At 37.6% G+C, this 18,430-nt stretch overlaps 1 protein-coding gene across 6 annotated transcripts in view; it reads right to left on the minus strand.

Moving 5' to 3' along the window:
* Window positions 1-18,430, minus strand: part of WNK3 (WNK lysine deficient protein kinase 3) — a 153,773-nt gene that overhangs the window by 66,633 nt on the left and 68,710 nt on the right. For all 6 annotated transcript variants that reach the window (XM_087427038.1, XM_004443218.3, XM_087427043.1 and 3 more), the window contains 3 exons: window positions 17,806-18,100; window positions 16,581-16,774; window positions 16,329-16,478 (listed from right to left, as the gene is read on the minus strand). In XM_087427038.1, the coding sequence (XP_087283164.1) occupies window positions 16,329-16,478; window positions 16,581-16,774; window positions 17,806-18,100 (639 nt within the window). The remainder of the gene's footprint in view (window positions 1-16,328; window positions 16,479-16,580; window positions 16,775-17,805; window positions 18,101-18,430) is intronic.

Raw genomic sequence — 18,430 nt, forward strand, 5'->3', positions numbered from 1 at the left:
GAGCCTTCCAGACCCAGGAAGTTCCTGGTGCTCCACCATGCAGCAGAAAAAGATCCAGGCCAGAAGTCTCCTGACCCTTCAACACAATGGCAGAAGAGAACCCAGGGCATTATGTCCCTGCCCTCTACCCAGTGGCAGAGAGCCATGCAGACCCCACAACTCCTGACCTTCTATCCAGCAGTACACGGTGGCCAGGTAAGTACTTCCATACCCCAGTGACACTGGTAGAGATCGAGTATGAAGGGTACCAGCATCGGATGGCCAGAAAAGAGGCCAGGGGAAACACTCTCCATCCTATGGGTCCAGCATCCCCCATTCCCCAAATCTAACATTTGGCCGCCCAGAGAAGCACCTTCCACTCTTGCAGGGAGCATCAACAGGGACCCAGCAAGAGCTCAACCAGAGCCAGAAGACCAAGTAGACCAGAACAGCATTACAAGAGCTCAGAAAACTAAATTATCATTGGAACTATGGCCCACAAAAGTAGGGTAAGAATCCACAGGTTAAATGTAATAGGGCAAGTGCCTGCTAAAATAGATTATTTAAATATGATCAAGAGTCTCCAATCGTAATATCCAAAATGTCCAATATACAATAAAAAAAATCACATATACAAAGAATGAGAAAAATCACAACTCAAATGAGAAAAGACAATCAACTCACACCAATACCAAGATGAAACAGATGTTGGAATTACCTGACAAGGATTTTACAGCAGCTATCAGAAAAAGAGCCTCAGTGAGTAATTATAATTTCTCTGGAAACAAATGAAAAAATAGAAAACCTCAGAAAAAAACAGAACTTATAAAAAAGAACCATATAGAAATTATAGAACTGAAAAATACAATAACCTAAATAAAGAACTAACTGGATGGGCTAAATAGCAGACTGGAAATGACAGAAAACAGAATCAGTGAACTTGAGGAGAGACTAATAGAATTTACTCACTTTGAACAACAGAGAGAAGACAGACTGAAAGAAAATGAACAGGGCCTCTAAACCTAGAGAACAATAAAAAAAATTGAAAATTCATATCCAGGCATACCTCGGAGACATTATGGGTTTGGTCTTACACTACCACAATAAAGTGAATGTCGCAATAAAGCAAGTCACACTTTTTGGTTTCCTAGTGCATATAAAAGTTATGTTTACACTATTACACTATCCTATAGTCTAAGTGTGCGACAGTATTATGTCTAAGAAAACAATGTACATACATTAATTTAAAAATACTTTATTGCTAAAAAATGCAAAACACCATCTGAGCCTTCAGCAAGTCATTAATCACTTTGGGGTGGAGGGTCTTGTATAAAACACAGTATTTGCAAAGTGAAATAAAGTGAAAGTGCAATAAAACGAGGTATGCCTGTAATTGGAGCCTTGGAAGGAGACAAGAAAAAATATTCAAAGATATAATGATCGAAAACTTCCCAAATTTGCCTAAGGACATAAAACAGATTCATGAAGCTGAGCAAACTTCAAACAGAATAAACTCAAAGAAATCTATGCCAAGATATGTCATAATTAAACTGCTGCAAACTAAATTTTAACAGCAACTAGGAAGTAATGACACATTACTAATAGGGGAATACCAATTTGAACGACATCAAATTTGTCATCTGAAAACATGGAGGCCAGAAGGAAGCGGCATAACATTTTTCAAGTGCTGAAAGAAAAGAAATGTTAACCGTGAATTCTACATCCAGAAAAATATATATTCGGAAATAAAAGAGAAAAAAAGATATACTCAGACAAAAGAAAACTAACAGGAGAATTTGTTGTTATCAGATTTATCCTTAAAGAATGACTAAAGGAAGCTCTCCAAAGAGAAAGGAAATAATAGAAGAAGGCTTGGAATTTCAGAAAGGAGAGAAAAACAACGCAGTGGATAAAAATAAGGGTAAATAAAGTACACTATTCTCCTTATGAGTGCCTTAAATCATATTTAAGGGTTAAGGCAAAATTTATAACAACATCTATTATGATGCATAACATATGTAGAGGAAATACTGGAGACAACTATATTTAAAAAGTAGGAAGGGTAAAGGGACTTAAAATGGAAGTAACGTTTCAATACTTAACTTTTAGTGGTAAAATGTCCATACCAGTATGGACCATATATATATACATGTGTGTGTATATATATAGTATTACCTAGACCAACCACTAAGTAAGCTACATAGCACAATACACTCAAAACAGTATTAATAAAACAAGAAGGAATTCTAAAAAATTTGCAAGTAACCCACAGGAAGGCAAGGAAAGAGAAACTTAGGAAAGAGAAACATAGGGAAGAAACAAAAAGCAAATAATAAAATGGCAGACTTAACTCCTAAGATATCAATAATTATTTTAAATGTAAATGTTCTAAATATACCAATTAAAACAGAGGGGAGGATTGGTGTCAGATGTTAGCTCAGGGCTGATCTTCCTCACAAAAAAATAAAAAATAAAATAAAAGAGAGATATTGGCAGAGTGGATAAAAAAACAACTATATGCTTTCTACAAAATCTCAGTTCAAACACAAGATAAATAGGTTGCAAGTAGAAGAATGGAAGAAGAGTATCATGCTAACACTAATCAAAAGAAAGCAGGAGTGGGTATGTAATATCAAATAATAGAGACTTCAGAGAAGAGAAAATTCCAGGGATGAAAAGGACATAATATAATGATTAAAAAGATCAATCCACTAAGAAGACATAGCCATCTTAAATGTGAATGTACCAAACAAAAGACCTTCAAAACAAATGGGAAAAAAACGACTGAGCTAAAACGAGAAATACATAAATCTGCAATTATAGTTAGGAACTTCAATACCCTACTTTCTCAGCAATTGACAGAATCTCTAGACAGAAAATTAGCAAAAATATAGAACTACAGACTAATATCTCTCATGAACTTAAGATCCAAAAGTCCTCAACAAAATATTAGTAAATTGAATTCAACAACATATACAAACAATTATATATTATGACCAGAGGGGTTTATTCCAAGGATGCAAGGCTGTTTCAACATTCAAAATCAATCAATGTAATCAATCATTAACACAGAAAAGGCATTTTCTCAGTGAGTCAGAAATAGCGGGGCACTACCTCAAGTTGATAAAGAGTGTGTATGAAAAATCTATAGCTGGTATCATACCTGATGGTGAAAAACTTAATGTTTTCCCCTAAGACTGGGAACAAGGTAAGGATGTTCATTCTCACCACTTATTCAACACAGTACTCAAAATTCTAGCCAGCACAATAAGAGAAAAGATCCCCAAATCCTCAACAAAATATTAGTAAATTGAATCCAACAACATATACTGAAAATTACAAAATGCTAATGAAACCAATCAAAGAAGACCTAAATAAATGGAGAGACATACTGTGTTCATGTACTGGAAGACTCAACATAGCAAAGATGTCAATTCTCTGCACATTTATATATAGGATTAATGCAATTCCTATCAAAATCCCAGCAAGATTTGTTGTAGACATAGACAAGCTGATTCTAAAATTAATATGAAAGGCCAGCCCTGGTGGCCTAGTAGTTAAGTTCAGCGTGCTCTGCTTCAGCGGCCTGGGTTTGGTTTCTGGGTGCAGACCTACACCGCTGGTCAGTGGCCACATACAAAATAGAGGAAGATTTGCCACAGACATTAGCTCAGAGCAAATCCTCCTCAAGCAAAAAGAGGAGGACTGTCGATGGATGTTAGCTCAGGGCGCATCTTCCTCAGCAAAAAAAAAAAAAAGAAGAGAGTGGGAGTAATCACTTTACCCACTGTTAAGGCTTTCTATATAGCTACAGTAATCAAGACCATGTGTACTTAACAGAGGGACAGACACATAAATGAATTACACAGAATAGAGAACCTGGAAAAAGGCCCACACAAATATGCCCAACTGATTTTTGACAAAGGTGTAAGAAGCAATTCAATGGGAGAAGGATAGTCTTTTCAACAAATGGCACTAGCGCAATTAAACATCTACAGGCAAAAAAGAAAAAGAAAAACCCTCAATCTGAACTTCACACCTTATACAAAAATTAACAAAATAACATAGAACACACAGATCACAAATGAAAACCATAAAACTATAAAACTTAAAAAAATAGGAGAAAATCTCCAGGATCTAAGGCAGGCAAAGAGTTAGACTTCACATCAATGGCACAATCAATACAAAAAGAAAAAAAAGAAAAATTGAACCTCATCAAAATTTAAAATTTTTTCTCTTAATTTCTTAAAAAATGTAAATGTCTATATAAGGCAAAAATTATAACATTGCACTGTGTGGGTTATGATATATGTAGGTGTTATATATATAACAATTATAGCTTAAAGCCTAGAGGGAATAAGTGGTTGCATGGTTCTTATATTTTACATGCTACACTATGAAATTACAATATTAATTCTATGTAGAAACTGAAGAATTAAGAATATAAATTAAAATCCAACCACAAAAAAATACTGAAAAGAGACACAAGAAACTTTTAAGCGTTTGGGAAATGTTGGGTATCTTGATTGTGGCATATTTCTGTCAACTCATTGAATTGTACACTATAAATATATGCAGTTTATTGTATACAAATTATGCCTGAATAAAAGTGGAAAGATCCACAGATAACATCATACTTAATGGTGAAAGACTGAAAGCTTTCCCACTAAGATCAGGAACAACACAAAGATGCCCCCTCTCAGCACTTCTATTCAACATGGCACTGGAAGTCCTAGCAAGAGCAATTAGGAAGAAAAAGAAATAAAAGGCATCCAAATTAGAAAGGAAAAATTAAAACTATCTCCATTCCCAGATGGCATGATCTTATATACAGAAAATCCTGAAGAATCTACACAAAAAAACCTATTAGAGGTAATAAACTAATTTAGCAAAGTTAAAGAATACAAGAGCAACACACAAAAATCAGTGGTATTTCTATACATTAGCAATAAAGAATCCAAAAAGGAAATTATGAAAACAATTCCAGGGGCCAGGCCGGTGGCGTAGTGGTTAGGTTCGAATGCTCTGCTTTGGCGGCCTGGGGTTCGCAGGTTCGCATCCCGGGCACGGACCAACGCACCACTCATCAAGCCATGCTGTGGCAGGCGTCCCACATAAAATAGAGGAAGACGGGCACAGATGTTAGCTCAGGGCCAATCTTCCTCAGCAAAAAGAGGTGGATTGGCAATGGATGTTAGCTCAGGGCTAATCTTCCTCACCAAAAAAAAAAAAAGAAAAGAAAACAATTCCATTTACAATAACATAAAAAAGAATAATTTAGGATTAAACTTAATAAGGACATACATATAAGACTTGCATCCTGAAAACTACAAAATGTTTCTGAAAGAAATTAAAGAACACCTAATTTAATGAAAAGACATCCCATGTTCATGGATTGGAAGACACTATTATTAAGAGACAGTACTACCCAAAGCAATATTCAGAGTTAATGCAATCTCTATTAAAATCCCAGTTGGCTTTTTTGCAAAACTTGACAACCTGATCCTACAGTCATATAGAAAGCAAGAGATCTGGTCTTGAAAAAGGAAAACAAAATTGGAGGACTCATACTTACATGGTCAGTTGATTTTCAACAAGGGTGCCAGGTCTATTCAATAGGGAAAGAATAGCCTTTTCAATAAATGGGAGCTGGGAAAACTGGATATCCACATGAAAAGAATGAAATTGGACCCCTACTGCAAACTATACACAAAAATTAACTCAAAATAGATCAAAGACCTAAATTTAAGAGCTAAAACTTAAAACTCTTAGAAGAAAACATAGAGGAAAATCTACATGATCTTGGATTAGGCAATGGTTTCTTAGATATAACATTAAAAGCACAAAGCAATCAAAGAAAACATAGATAAATTGGACTTTATCAAATTAAAAAAATGTTATGCTGCAAAGGACACTATCAAGAAAGTGAACAGATAACCCATAGAATGGGAAAAAAAATTTACAAATCACATATCTGATAAGGGTCTAGTGTCCAGAATATATAAAGAATTCTTACAACTCAACAATAAAAAGACAAAAACCCAATTAAAAAAACAGGCAAAGGATTTGAATAGATATTTCTCCTAATAAGATAAAAGAAGATACACAAAGGGCCTACAAGCATATGAAAAGATGCTCAACATCATTAGCCTTCAGGGAAATGCAAGTCAAAACCACAGTGAGATACCATTTCACACCCCCTAGGAGGCTACAATCAAAAAGACAGATAACAAGTGTTGGTAAAGATGTGAAGAAACTGGAACACTTATACCTTGCTGGTAGGAATGTAAAATGGTATGGCTGCTTTGGAAAATTTGACAGTTCCTCAAAAAGTTAAACATAGAGTTACCATACGGCCCAGCAATTTCACTCTGGGTATATAACCAGATAAATGAATGTTTACACAAAAACTTGTACACAAATGTTCATACCAGCATTATTAATAACAAAAAAGTAGAAATAATCGAAATGTGCTGATGAATGGGTAAATAAAATATATCTATACAATGAAATATGTGCTTGGCAATAAGAAGGAATGAAGTACCAATCCATGCTACCACATGGATGAACCTTGAAAACATTATCATAAGTGAAAGAAGCCAGACACAAAAGGCTATATTATATGATTCCATTTATGTGAGATGCCTAGAACAGGCAAATAAATAGAAAGTAGGTAAGTGAATGCCAGGGACTGGGGGAGGTGGGGGTTGATAACGAAGAATGACTGCTAAAAGATATGGAGTTTCTTTTTAGGGTGATAAAAATGTTCTGGAGTTAGTGGTGATGGTTGCACAACCTCATGAATATACTAAAAACCACTGAATTGTACACTTTAAAAGGGTGAATTTTATGGTGTATAAATTATATCTGAATAAAAAAAATGTGCCTATATAAATAAATTTGGATAGAAATTGTTAGAACATAGAAAGAGTATATAGCTAAAAAGACAACAGAAAAATTGAAATTGGATTCTAAAAACAAGATTTTACCCAAAAGAGGCTTGTCAGGAGGAATAAAAAACAGAGGGAAAAGAGAAAAAATAGTAAAATGGTTTATGTAAATCTTGCCATATTAGTCATGTGGTCATATCACCATTTCAACAGATGCAGAAAAAGCACTTGACAAAATTCAATGTCCACTCAAGATAAAATATTTTTAGTGAATTAGGAATAAAGGTAAATTCCTCATCTGATAAAGGACATCTAGAAAATCTTACAGCTAACAGCATACTTCATGATAAAATATCGAGCATTTTCTCCCTAATATCAGGAACAAGGCAAAACGTCCAGTATCTTCTTTACTATTTAACATTGTACTAGAGGTCCTGGCCAGTGAAATAAGCCAAAAATAGAAAGTAAAAACATAAAGATTGGAATGGAAGAAGTAAAACTGTCTCTATTTGCAGATTATATGATTACTTACATTGAAATCCCAAGGAATCAACAAAATAATTAGAACTAATAAATTGAACTTAGTACAGGCACAGAGTAGGACAATACACACAAAAAAATTTTATTTTATACACAAACAGCAAACAATAGGAAAATGTAATTTAAAAAGCAAGGGTGGTGTGGGGGAGGGTGAAGGGGCACATGTGTATGCTGATGGATGGTAACCACACTTTTGGTGGTGAACATGATGCAGTCTACACAGAAGTTGAAATATAATGACGTACACCTGAAATTTATATAATGTTATAAACCAGTTACCTCAATAAAAAATAAATTAAAAAAAGATATTGTGCCCCTAAAAATAAATAAACAAATAAATAAAAAGCAATTCCATTTATAGTATTGTCAAAACATAAAATATTCAGGAATAAGTTTACTGAAAGATGGGACCCCCTCCACACACACGCATATAAAAATATGCTAAAATCTCCGTGCTACAAAACATCGCTGAGAAATTAAAGAAGACGTAAATAAATAGAGAGATACGCCACGTTCCTGGGTTGGAAGATTCAATATTGTTACTTCTCCCCAAATTGATCTACAGATTTGACACAATCCCTACTTAAATTCCACCAGACATTTTTTGTACAAATTGTCCATCTGATTCTAAGATTTACATGGAAATGCAAAGGACTTAGAATACCCAAAGGAATCTTGAAAAAGCAAAGCAAAGTAGAAAGACTTGTACTATCCAACCTCAAGTCATACTATAAAGCTATGGTAATCAAGACGGTGTTGTACTGGCTTATGGATGGACAAATAGATCAATGCAACAGGATACACAGCCCTGAAACAGATTCACATTTATATGGTTATCTTACTTTTGGCAAAGGTGCCAAAACAATCCGATGGGCAAAGGAAATCTTTTCAACAAATGGAACTCAAACAATGGGGTAGTCATATGGGGAAAAATATAACTTTGATCCTCTACTTCACACCATTCATAAAAATTAATTCAAGATGAACCATAAACCTGAATGTAAAACCTAAAACCATAAAACAGGAGAGTATCTTTGTAACTTGGGTTTAGGCAAAGGTTTCTGAGGGCAAAGAAATCAATAACCATAACAGAAAATTTTGATGAATTAGACTTCATCAAGATTAAATACTTTGTCTCATCAAATGAAACTATTACAAAAACAAATGAGTGGGGGTAGGAGGGTGCACAGGCCTGGTGGCGTAGCGGTTAAGTTTGCACGCTCCACTTAGGTGGCCTGGGGTTCCCGGGTTCGGATTCCGGGTGCAGACCTACACACCACTTACCAAGCCATGCTGTGGCAGCGTCCCATATAAAGTAGAGGAAGATGGGCATGGCTGTTAGCTCAGGGCCAATCTTCTTCAGCAAAAAGAGGAGGATTGGCACTGGATGTTAGCTCAGGGCTAATCTTCCTCACAAAAACAAAAACAAAAAATGAATGGGCAATCCACAGATTGCAGAATATATTTGTAAAACATGTATTTGACAAAGGACTAGTATTATTCAGAATATATAAGAACTCCTGCGAGTCAATAATAACAACGCAAACAACGAGCAAAATAAAATAGGCAACTGCCTTGAACAGACACTTCACAAAGAAAGATATACAAAGGCCAATAAATACACAAAAAAGTGCTCAACATCACAGTCCTCAGGGAAATGCAAACAAAAACCATAATAAGATATCACTACACATTCGCCAGAATAGCTAAAATCAATGCTGGAGAGGGTATGGAACTCTCATATATTGCTAGTGTCAGTGTAAAATGGTGCAGCCAATTTGGAAAACTGGCAATTTCTTAAAAAGTTAAACAGCTATCCTACAACCCAGCAATTTTATTCCTAGGTATTATCCAGCAGAAATGAAAACATATGTTAATAAAAAGACTTATACAAGAATGTTCATAGCAGCTTTATTCATAATAGTCCAAAACTAGAAATTACTCAGGTATTCGTGAATAGTAGAATGGATAAACAAATTTGGTATATTCAAACAATGGAATATTAATCTGCAGTAAAAAATAAATAACTAAAAACTGATACACACAACATGGATCAATCTCACAAACACACTGAGTGAGAGAAGCCTTACACAAGAGTACATATTTTATGATTCCATTTATATGAAGTCTAGAACAGGCTAAACTATGGTGAAACAAATTAACAGTGGTTGATTCTGGTGGGATGTGGGGAGGAGACTGACTGGGGAGGGGCATGAGGGAACTTTCTGCAGTAATGGCAGTATTCTATATTGGGTAGGCAAGCTACAGCCTGCAGGCCAAATCTGGCACACCACCTGTTTTTGTGAATAAAGTTGTACTGGAACACAGCCACGCCCATTCTTTTACATATTGTCTAAGGCAGTTTTCATGCATGCAATAGCAGAGTTGAGTAGTTGCAACAGAGACTATATAGCCCACAAAGCCTAAAACAGTTACTATCCAGACCTTCACAGAAAAAGTTTACCCATACATGTTCAATATTTTGATAATGGTTTGGGTTATACAGGTGTAAGTATTTGTCAAAACTCACTGAATTATGATCTGTGCATTTTACTGCACACAAATTTAAACTAAAGAAATATAAATAAATACTGAGTTCTAGTCAATGATATGCATGCTGAAGTATTTATGAAGTATACTGATGTCAGCAACTTTAATTTTGAAATGTACCAGAAAAATAAGATGGATTGATAAATGGATAAACAGATGGACAGATATGTGATAGAGCAAATACAGCACAAGTTAACTGCAGAAACTAGTTGGTTAGTATATGGGTGTTCACGCTACAATTTTTTCAACTTTTCTGTATCTTTGAAATTTTTCTTAATAAAATGTTGGGGAAAATTTTTTAATTAGGTAAGGAAATATACAACACATGCCTACAGAAATGAACATTCCAATCTGAAATACTTTGTGAAGAACTTTATTCTAAAGAAATAAATCCCAGAATAGCATGCTTTGTCTGAAGAAACTTCAGCTGCAAAAATCTTTATTAATCTTTGATCATTCCTGTTAGGAGTCAGCATGCACACATTGGAATTCATTATAATTTATGCCCTTGATGAAGAGGGAATTTTATAAAACACACAATACTTGAGATAACAGCTGTTTGGAATAGTAATATATCACTAGAAAACTCTTACTGTACAGCACACCTTTTATCTAAGGACCTCAAAGCATTTTATTAGCCAAACTCAATAAATTCAGAGTTCTTTACAGATATCTAAAGCAGGACAGAAGTGCAAAAAAAGAATAAACTGGATTCTCAATTCTTTCCTTTAATTAATTCAATCAATCCCCTGAGTTAACTAAATCTCACTGAAGTCATCATGCCCTTTTTCTCTAATTCTGTCAGGGAGGATAGCTATCTTACAAAGACACTAGATGGTGTAATGATTAAGGACATAGCCTCTGCAGCCAGGTAGTCTGGGTTCAAATACTGGCCCTCCTGTATGACACTAGCAAAGTTACTTAACCTCTCTGAACCTCAGTTTCCTCACCTGTAAAACTGGGGTATGACAGCTACTATTCATAGGGTTGTTGTGAGGACAGTACACGGAAAAACATTAGAACAGTACTTGGCACTGAGGAATCACTCAATAGTGCTTATTATTATCATCCCATAAAGGCAAATGCTTTATTTATAAATGTAGAACAATAAGACAACCATAGGCTCCTTATATTTTAGAACTAACAGCTACAGTGGCCTCCTTGCTATTCTCCAAACAAGCGAGACATACTCCTTCCTCAAGGCCTTTGCACTGGTTATTCCTTTTGCCTGGAATGTACACGGCAGACTCACCCTCACCTCCTTCAAGTGTTTGCTCAAATGCCACCTTTTCAACAAGGCCGACCCTGATCACCACCTTATTTAAAATTGCAACCCACTTTCCTCCATACCCTGCTCCACATTGCCCCCAATCTGCTTGCACCGTATCATATAGTTTACTTTTTATTATGGTTAGACAGACTCCCCCCATTATGCAACAAAAATCAATGACAGAAGGGATTTTTGTTTATTCACTAATATATCCCAAGTAAGTGCTCAAGTATTTTTTTAGTATCATCATTTGGTCTAACTCCTTCACGTTACAGATGAGGAAGCTCCAAAGAGACTTAAATCAAGGCCTCCCAGTGGGTAAGGAAAAGAGCCAGGAACAGGGACAGTGACTCCCAGTCCAGTGCCATTTCTACAATAGCTCGCTATCTCCCTGACCCTTGAACATTACAGAAAAATTACAATCATCCACATTCTTCCCCCAGGAGGCTTTACCTTTAGAATTTCTTGGCTCTGCAAATGCTGCTGTGTCTGTAACACAGACATGCTCTGAAAGGCAGTGGAAGTCTGTACTGGAATACTAAGTGTCAACAGAGGAACAGAAGAAGATGGTGGATTGAAGGGCTAGCCCAGAGCTTTGATAGAGGGTCTGCTGTTGTAATTGTGTTTTTGATGACCCAGAAACAAGTGCTAAGTTAGAAGATGGCTGCCACTGTGGCTGGACAGCAGACTGCTGCTGAATGCACGGCTCGCTGGTGCTGTGCTAGGTTTATGTGCAGGGGAAAAGTCTGACTGCTGTCTAATGCCTGAAGCACTGGAGGCTGTTCTAAAGGCTGTATTACACATTGTTATTCCACTGCCGCTGGTTGCAACTGTTCTTGCAAAGAAGGTGTAATCTGGACCATGTTTGTAATGGCCTTTAGAACACCTGGTAAAGGCAGGACTTGCTTAGGTGCCTGTGAATGAGGTACCTGCTGCTGGAAAGCAGCATGTTGGCTTTACAAAGACTGCTGCTGATTTATAGGACATTCTTGAGTAGATAACTGAGGGCTTTTCTGTGCTTCTCTATGAGATGAATGAGTCATCTGGTGATGCTGAATGAAAGCAGAGTGAGAAACCTGGCTTGGTGTTAGATGTGATTGGGAAAGCTGTGCTGAGAAGTGTGGGGGATGGATCTGGGCCTGTGAGGAGACCTGCTGAATGAAGGACATCTGCGCAGGGTGTTGAAGCTGTCCTTCCACGGCCCGCTGAGATGTAATGCTAGTTGACTGGGCTTTGAGCTGCTCGTGTCCCAAATTGACATCAGCTTGGGATGGAGTGGCTGAGCGCTGGACGTTAAATAAAGGCTCAGTAGAATGTGTCTGTGTATCTAAGGTTGATGTTAAATATGTCTTTTGTTCCAACGCTGAAGAATTACTACCTTGGGGTTGTGTTAAATAGGCCTGTCACTCAGAAGTCTGTGCTACGTAAGGTGGTACTGAGTATAACTTCTGATCTGCAGAGTTTGTAATATGTACTTGCTTGCTATCAGGAGGGTTTACTGTGTATACTTGCTGGGTTATGAAGGTTGCCTGTTCAGTTGTCTGGATGGTGTAAGCAGTTTGTCCTGAATAAGAGGCATATTCAAGAGGCAGTGCCTGGTAAACAGGCTGTTCCATAGGTTGCACAGGGTAAGCTGCTTGGATCATATATGCTGGCTATCTGGAAAAGGTAACCGAACCAGAGGTTGTACTGGATAAGAAGGCTGTCCTTGGGTCAGGGGCAAATGAGAGGGCTGTACTACAGGTGGGACCAAATAAGAAGTCTGCATAGAATAGGTTGCCTGTCATCCCAGTGGTTGTACAGTGTAAAGAGGATGTTCTGGGGTTGGCAGTGAATAAACAGGCTGTGCTGGAGCATGGATTGGGTAAGTTGGCTGTGATGGGTAAGAAGCTTGTTCCTAGGGATGTATCACAAAGTGCAGCTGCTTAGGAACCTTCAATAGGAAGGATGGCAGTTCTGCAGGTGGTCCTGGATAAGTGTATTGAACAGAATAAGATGGCTGTTCCAGGGGCTGAATCACACTTTCAATACCAGCCTTTAACCACTGTCGACTTGCAGGAGCTTCAGACTCTCACAGAATATAATCCTGCTGAACATTTTTCTGTGGTGATGCCATAATCTTAGGTTGTAAAATTAATGGCTACTGTTGAATAGAGGCTTGGAAATAAGGCTTCTTCAAATGTGCTGTCTGGCTTTGTGGCACTGAAAAACCTGGAGTTATAGACTCCTGATGTACCACTCGGTAAGGCTGTGATACTGAATGTATATATATATATTTTGTGTGTGTGTGAGCAAGATCAGCCCTGAGCTAACATCCATGCCAATCCTCCTCTTTTTGCTGAGGAAGACTGGCTCTGAGCTAACATCTATTGCCAATCCTCCTCCTTTCTTTCCCTTTTTCTCCCCAAAGCCCCAGTATATAGTTGTATGCCATAGTTGCGCATCCTTCTCCTTGCTGTATGTGGGACGCCGTCTCAGCATGGCCAGAGAAGCGGTGTGTCAGTGCACGCCCGGGATCCAAACCCGGGCCGCCAGGAGCGGAGCGTGTGCATTTAACCGCTAAGCCACGGGGCCGGCCCTGAATGTATATTTTGTGAAGGCTCATGGGCCCCTGAATGCTTCCCAATGAAATTAAAAGGGAGCTGACCTGTACCAGCAACATTCTGTGCACTGCTCACATATTGGGCAGAAGAATGCTTCGACAAAGCTGGAGGGTGATTAACCGGTAAGAAACTAGAAGTCTGACTGGCACGGAGTGATTTGGTTAATGCCTGATTCCCATTTCTAGGGCCAGGCTCAAGATGAAGACCAACTGTTGGATGCTGGGAAGTCATTTGTGAAGCAGGCAACGTCTGAGAAGAAACTGCAGAAAAGACTGGTTGTGGAACTCCAGTAACTGACAAGTCTAAAGTCATAGGTTGGGCTGAAGTTTGTCCATCTGCTCCAAAGGTCAGCTGCAGTTCCTGGTACTGGTGCAAGGAAAATTCAAATTACAAATACATATACCACGCCTATTTTTATAGGACTGTCCCAGACAGAATGACAGATAAAATAAGGCTTTGTTCTAAAAATTTCAGCAATTTATCAAAAAGTTGCTAGGTATTGGGAGCAGGTCTAGTGGCGGAGCAGTTAAGTACGCACGCTCCACTGCGGTGGCCTGGGGTTTGCAGGTTCGGATCCCGGGCGTGCACCAACACACCGCTTGTCAAGCCATGCTGTGGCGGCGTCCCATGTAAAGTAGAGGAAGATGAGCATGGATGTTAACCCAGGGCCAATCATCCTCAGCAAAAAGAGGAGGATTGGCAACAGATATTAGCTCAGGGCTAATCTTCCTCATACACACACAAAAATGCTATACCCTAATGCTGGGTATAGCATTAGGCCTAGAAAAATCCTAATACCATGAGGAAACGCTAGTTGAATACAGTAAGGGGCTCACACCAGTCCCAACAATATACTGCTCGTGGCTTCTCATTTATCGCACTTGCCACGTAACTCGTTCGAACCCCAGCAGATTTAGAGTAACTGAATCAGACACCTTCACACACCAGACAGTGGAAGTCCCAAGAGAAAGCTCAAAAGCATTTCAATATCATAGCTAAAGTGAACGTAGAAGCTCTCTTAAGAGAGGAGAGAGATTACTGAAATAAATACAGGTTAGCTATAATAATTCCTAGAACTTGAACAACCATGCTCATAAAGAGATCCCAACGGTCAAAGTGCTTGCTTATGTATATTCTACATATTAGATGAAAAAGGCAGGCTACAAAATAGTATACATGTGATATACATATGTATATATAAACAAAATTATATATGTATATTTGGAAAAGAGATAAATGTAGAGGCTCTACTCTCAAATGTAAACAATAAGTTGTTTCTAGCTAGAGAGATAGGTGATTTTTCACTATCTTCTTTATAACTTTATGGGCTTTATTTTTAAAATAGTAAATAACACTTTTATAATAATTTTTTAAACTTTTTAAAAATTTTGGAAACACATTTTAAAATACACATACCCATATACTTATGTGGTTGAATCTAAGTTAATTTAAGTGTCCATTCAACACACTTTGCATTATAGTCTTAGAAATACACAAATCAAACCATAACATGAGCTCAGTTATGAATATGTACCATAGCACCTATAAACACTAGCCAAATACCAGGCACTGTCAACTGTATCAGATTAAATCTACCCCCAGAAGACTTTAAATGCACCCGGCATTTGTCAAGTACATGTATGCTTTCCCCTACAAGACTGTGAGCTCCTTGAGGGCAAGGACCATATTTTATTTGATTTTATATCCCCAGAGATAGTGGTCATTAAAAGTTTTTCATGAACTGTGACTGACTATATACCAATTTCTTAAAGAAACAGATGCACCAGCTGCTCACTAAATCATATATAGAGAATGCCCAGGAGCTCAGACCATCTCATTCTCAAAGGGAGAAGGCATACACAGAGCATGGTAGGGTTGGGCAAAGAAAACGGGGTGATGGCAAAGAAAAGCCCAACCATGTGTCCAGGGTCCCTACCCTAGGGAACCAGGATATAGTCTTGATATATGAACTCTCAAAAAGACTGTTTACTCATTGTCAGAAATGAGTAACGCTGACTTTGAGAGTCTAAAAGACAAAACACTTATTTCTTCCACAGGCGTAAACATAAATCAAAAAAGTCAAGAATTTAGATGAAAGTGCTAAAAATTATAAGAGTCTATGAAATACTATTTCTAATTAACTGCAAAAGACATCCCTCTACATTCAAACCAGGCTGGAGAAGTTCAATACAAAGAACAAACCATCATTACCAAGAGAAAGAGATCCAAGTCCTAAATAAATTTTTTTATCCATTTGCTGAGTTCTCAGTTTCTTTTCCAATTATACAAGCAGTGTCTCAAGATTCTAGTTATACAATGTTAGGCACACCCTCAAGAAGAATGTCTTAGCTGAAGGAAAGCATAAACAACTTTTAGGGTTCAGTGACTTTTATATAAACTATGATGAACTTATAAAAGAGAGCCTTAGCCTGTCAGAAAGTCTACGCAGTGTTAAATATGTTTAACTGAATATAGAGCCTCTAAAATGTATCTTACCTTTATCTGTGAGACCTTCTGGACAGTTAATGGGGAAACCTGGGATTGAGAGATAATTGGAGGTCCAAGGACATGTACAGGCAAAACAGTGGACTGACCTTGAACCAAAGGCAAAATTTGGGGCTGAGGCAGCTTTGGCTGCTTCTGCAACTGTTAAATAAGAAAAAAAAAAAAAAAAAGATTAAAAATAAACTCTCCCATTTACAGTAAAGATACTGATTATATATTTAAAAATATAACAGTTCACCTCACCCCTGAAATCTGCTGGTAATGTCCTACTAGCTGCTGGGATGGATAAATTTTCCCTGGAACATTTATTTCGGCCTGTGGAATGTTAGAAACCATTTGAGAGCCCATCGTCTGGTCTGAGGAACAGGCTATACTGGGCTGACTTGAAGTATCTGAGTGTTTAACTGATCCAGCTCCTGCCTCGGACAAACTGTCACCTATGACAAAGAAAATAAGCAACAGGTAGAAGGGAAACTCAAAGCACAAGGTCCAAATGGCACAGGAATTCGTAAGTGTTTCTTTAATTTTTTTTACTCTGACAACCTGAGAGAGCTTCAAATAAAATATGTACACTGCAGAATTAATCAAAAACCATAATGCAAACTCTCCTTGCTGACGGTGTAGTGTAACTAAAATTTTCTTAGTAAAACAAACCTAAAAACAAAGAATTACATAAAAATCAACTCCATTTGCTGGCCATTTCATGTATATCCCTAACTAATCTATACTAGCCATTAGGATTTCAGTAAAACCTAAGCGTCATAGTCTCATTCTCCTAGAACCTGGCTAGAAAATAATACTGTCTTTAAAGAACCATTGGTTATTACTATGAAAATACTGTGTCCTTCCAGAGAAGAGAATGTATTACAGCAGAAAAATTAGATTAACTGTTAATTTTATACTTGAGTCTAAAATAAAAGGGTCTTAAAGTCTAGAAAATTCCTTCTTGAAGAAATTGTATCTTTAGTCCAAAATTTTCTCTATTAAAGGATTTATGTTAGACCTTTAAAAATGGTAAAAAGATTATAATCCTTATTCAACTAGTATCTTGGACAAGTCACTTAGAACAGTTTCTTAATTTTTTTTTTATAATTTTATTTATTTATTTATTTATTTTTTCCCCCAAAGCCCCAATAGATAGTTGTATGTCATAGCTGCACATCCTTCTAGTTGCTGTATGTGGGACATGGCCTCAGCATGGCCGGAGAAGCGGTACGCTGGTGCGCGCCCAGGATCCGAACCTGGGCCGCCAGCAGCGGAGTGTGCGCACTTAACCGCTAAGCCACGGGGCCGGCCCCTCCTAATTTTAAAATAAGAAAACTAGCTGGGTTTTCTATTTCAGGGATTTTGTAAAAAGACTGATGAAATGATAGATAACAGAATGCTTTGAAAAACACAAAAGTACTATTTAAAGATAAGGGAATACAATTACACATTTGTTTGCTTTTATAAACTGTAACTGTGTTACCTATAACAGAGGAGCAGTGCTGCCGTGATTTTCTTTGTAGAAGCTGTTGTCGAACATGTTGATCAACTTCAGTTTCTTCACATTCAGCTCCAGTGTGCTGAGCAGGAGCAGGGGGCAAAGTTGCATTCTGGTGCTGAGGGAGCACATTCCCTACAGACCTGCACTGGGAATCCCTGCGTTCTTCTAAACAGCCAGCCGGCTTCTTCTCCCTCGTCTTCTTTATCAGGGTCACCCTATCTCTAATGGACTTAGCAACAGCTTTGGAATCACTTTCATGGAAGAATCCTGACTTGACCTACAAAAAAAACCATAATAACCAAACTACATCTTTAACAGTTAAGATTTTAACTTTTTTTTACTCCCAGAGTTATTTTGTGCCCCAAAACTCCAGACAGGAATAAGTCAGACAGAGAAAAACAAATACCATATGACTTCACTCATACGTGGAAGATAAACGAAAAAAAACAAACACATAAGGAGAACAGATTGGTGGTCACCAGATGGGAAGGTGGGGGAGGGCAAAAGGGGTAAGGGGGCACATGGAAACTACGACTGGATGGAAACTAGACTTTTGGTGGTGAACACGATGCAGTCTACACAGAAGCTGAAATATAATAATGTACAC

The sequence above is a fragment of the Ceratotherium simum genome, chromosome X, assembly GCF_057802395.1.
Source record: "Ceratotherium simum simum isolate JZ-2026a chromosome X, ASM5780239v1, whole genome shotgun sequence".
Taxonomy (NCBI): Eukaryota; Metazoa; Chordata; class Mammalia; order Perissodactyla; family Rhinocerotidae; genus Ceratotherium; species Ceratotherium simum.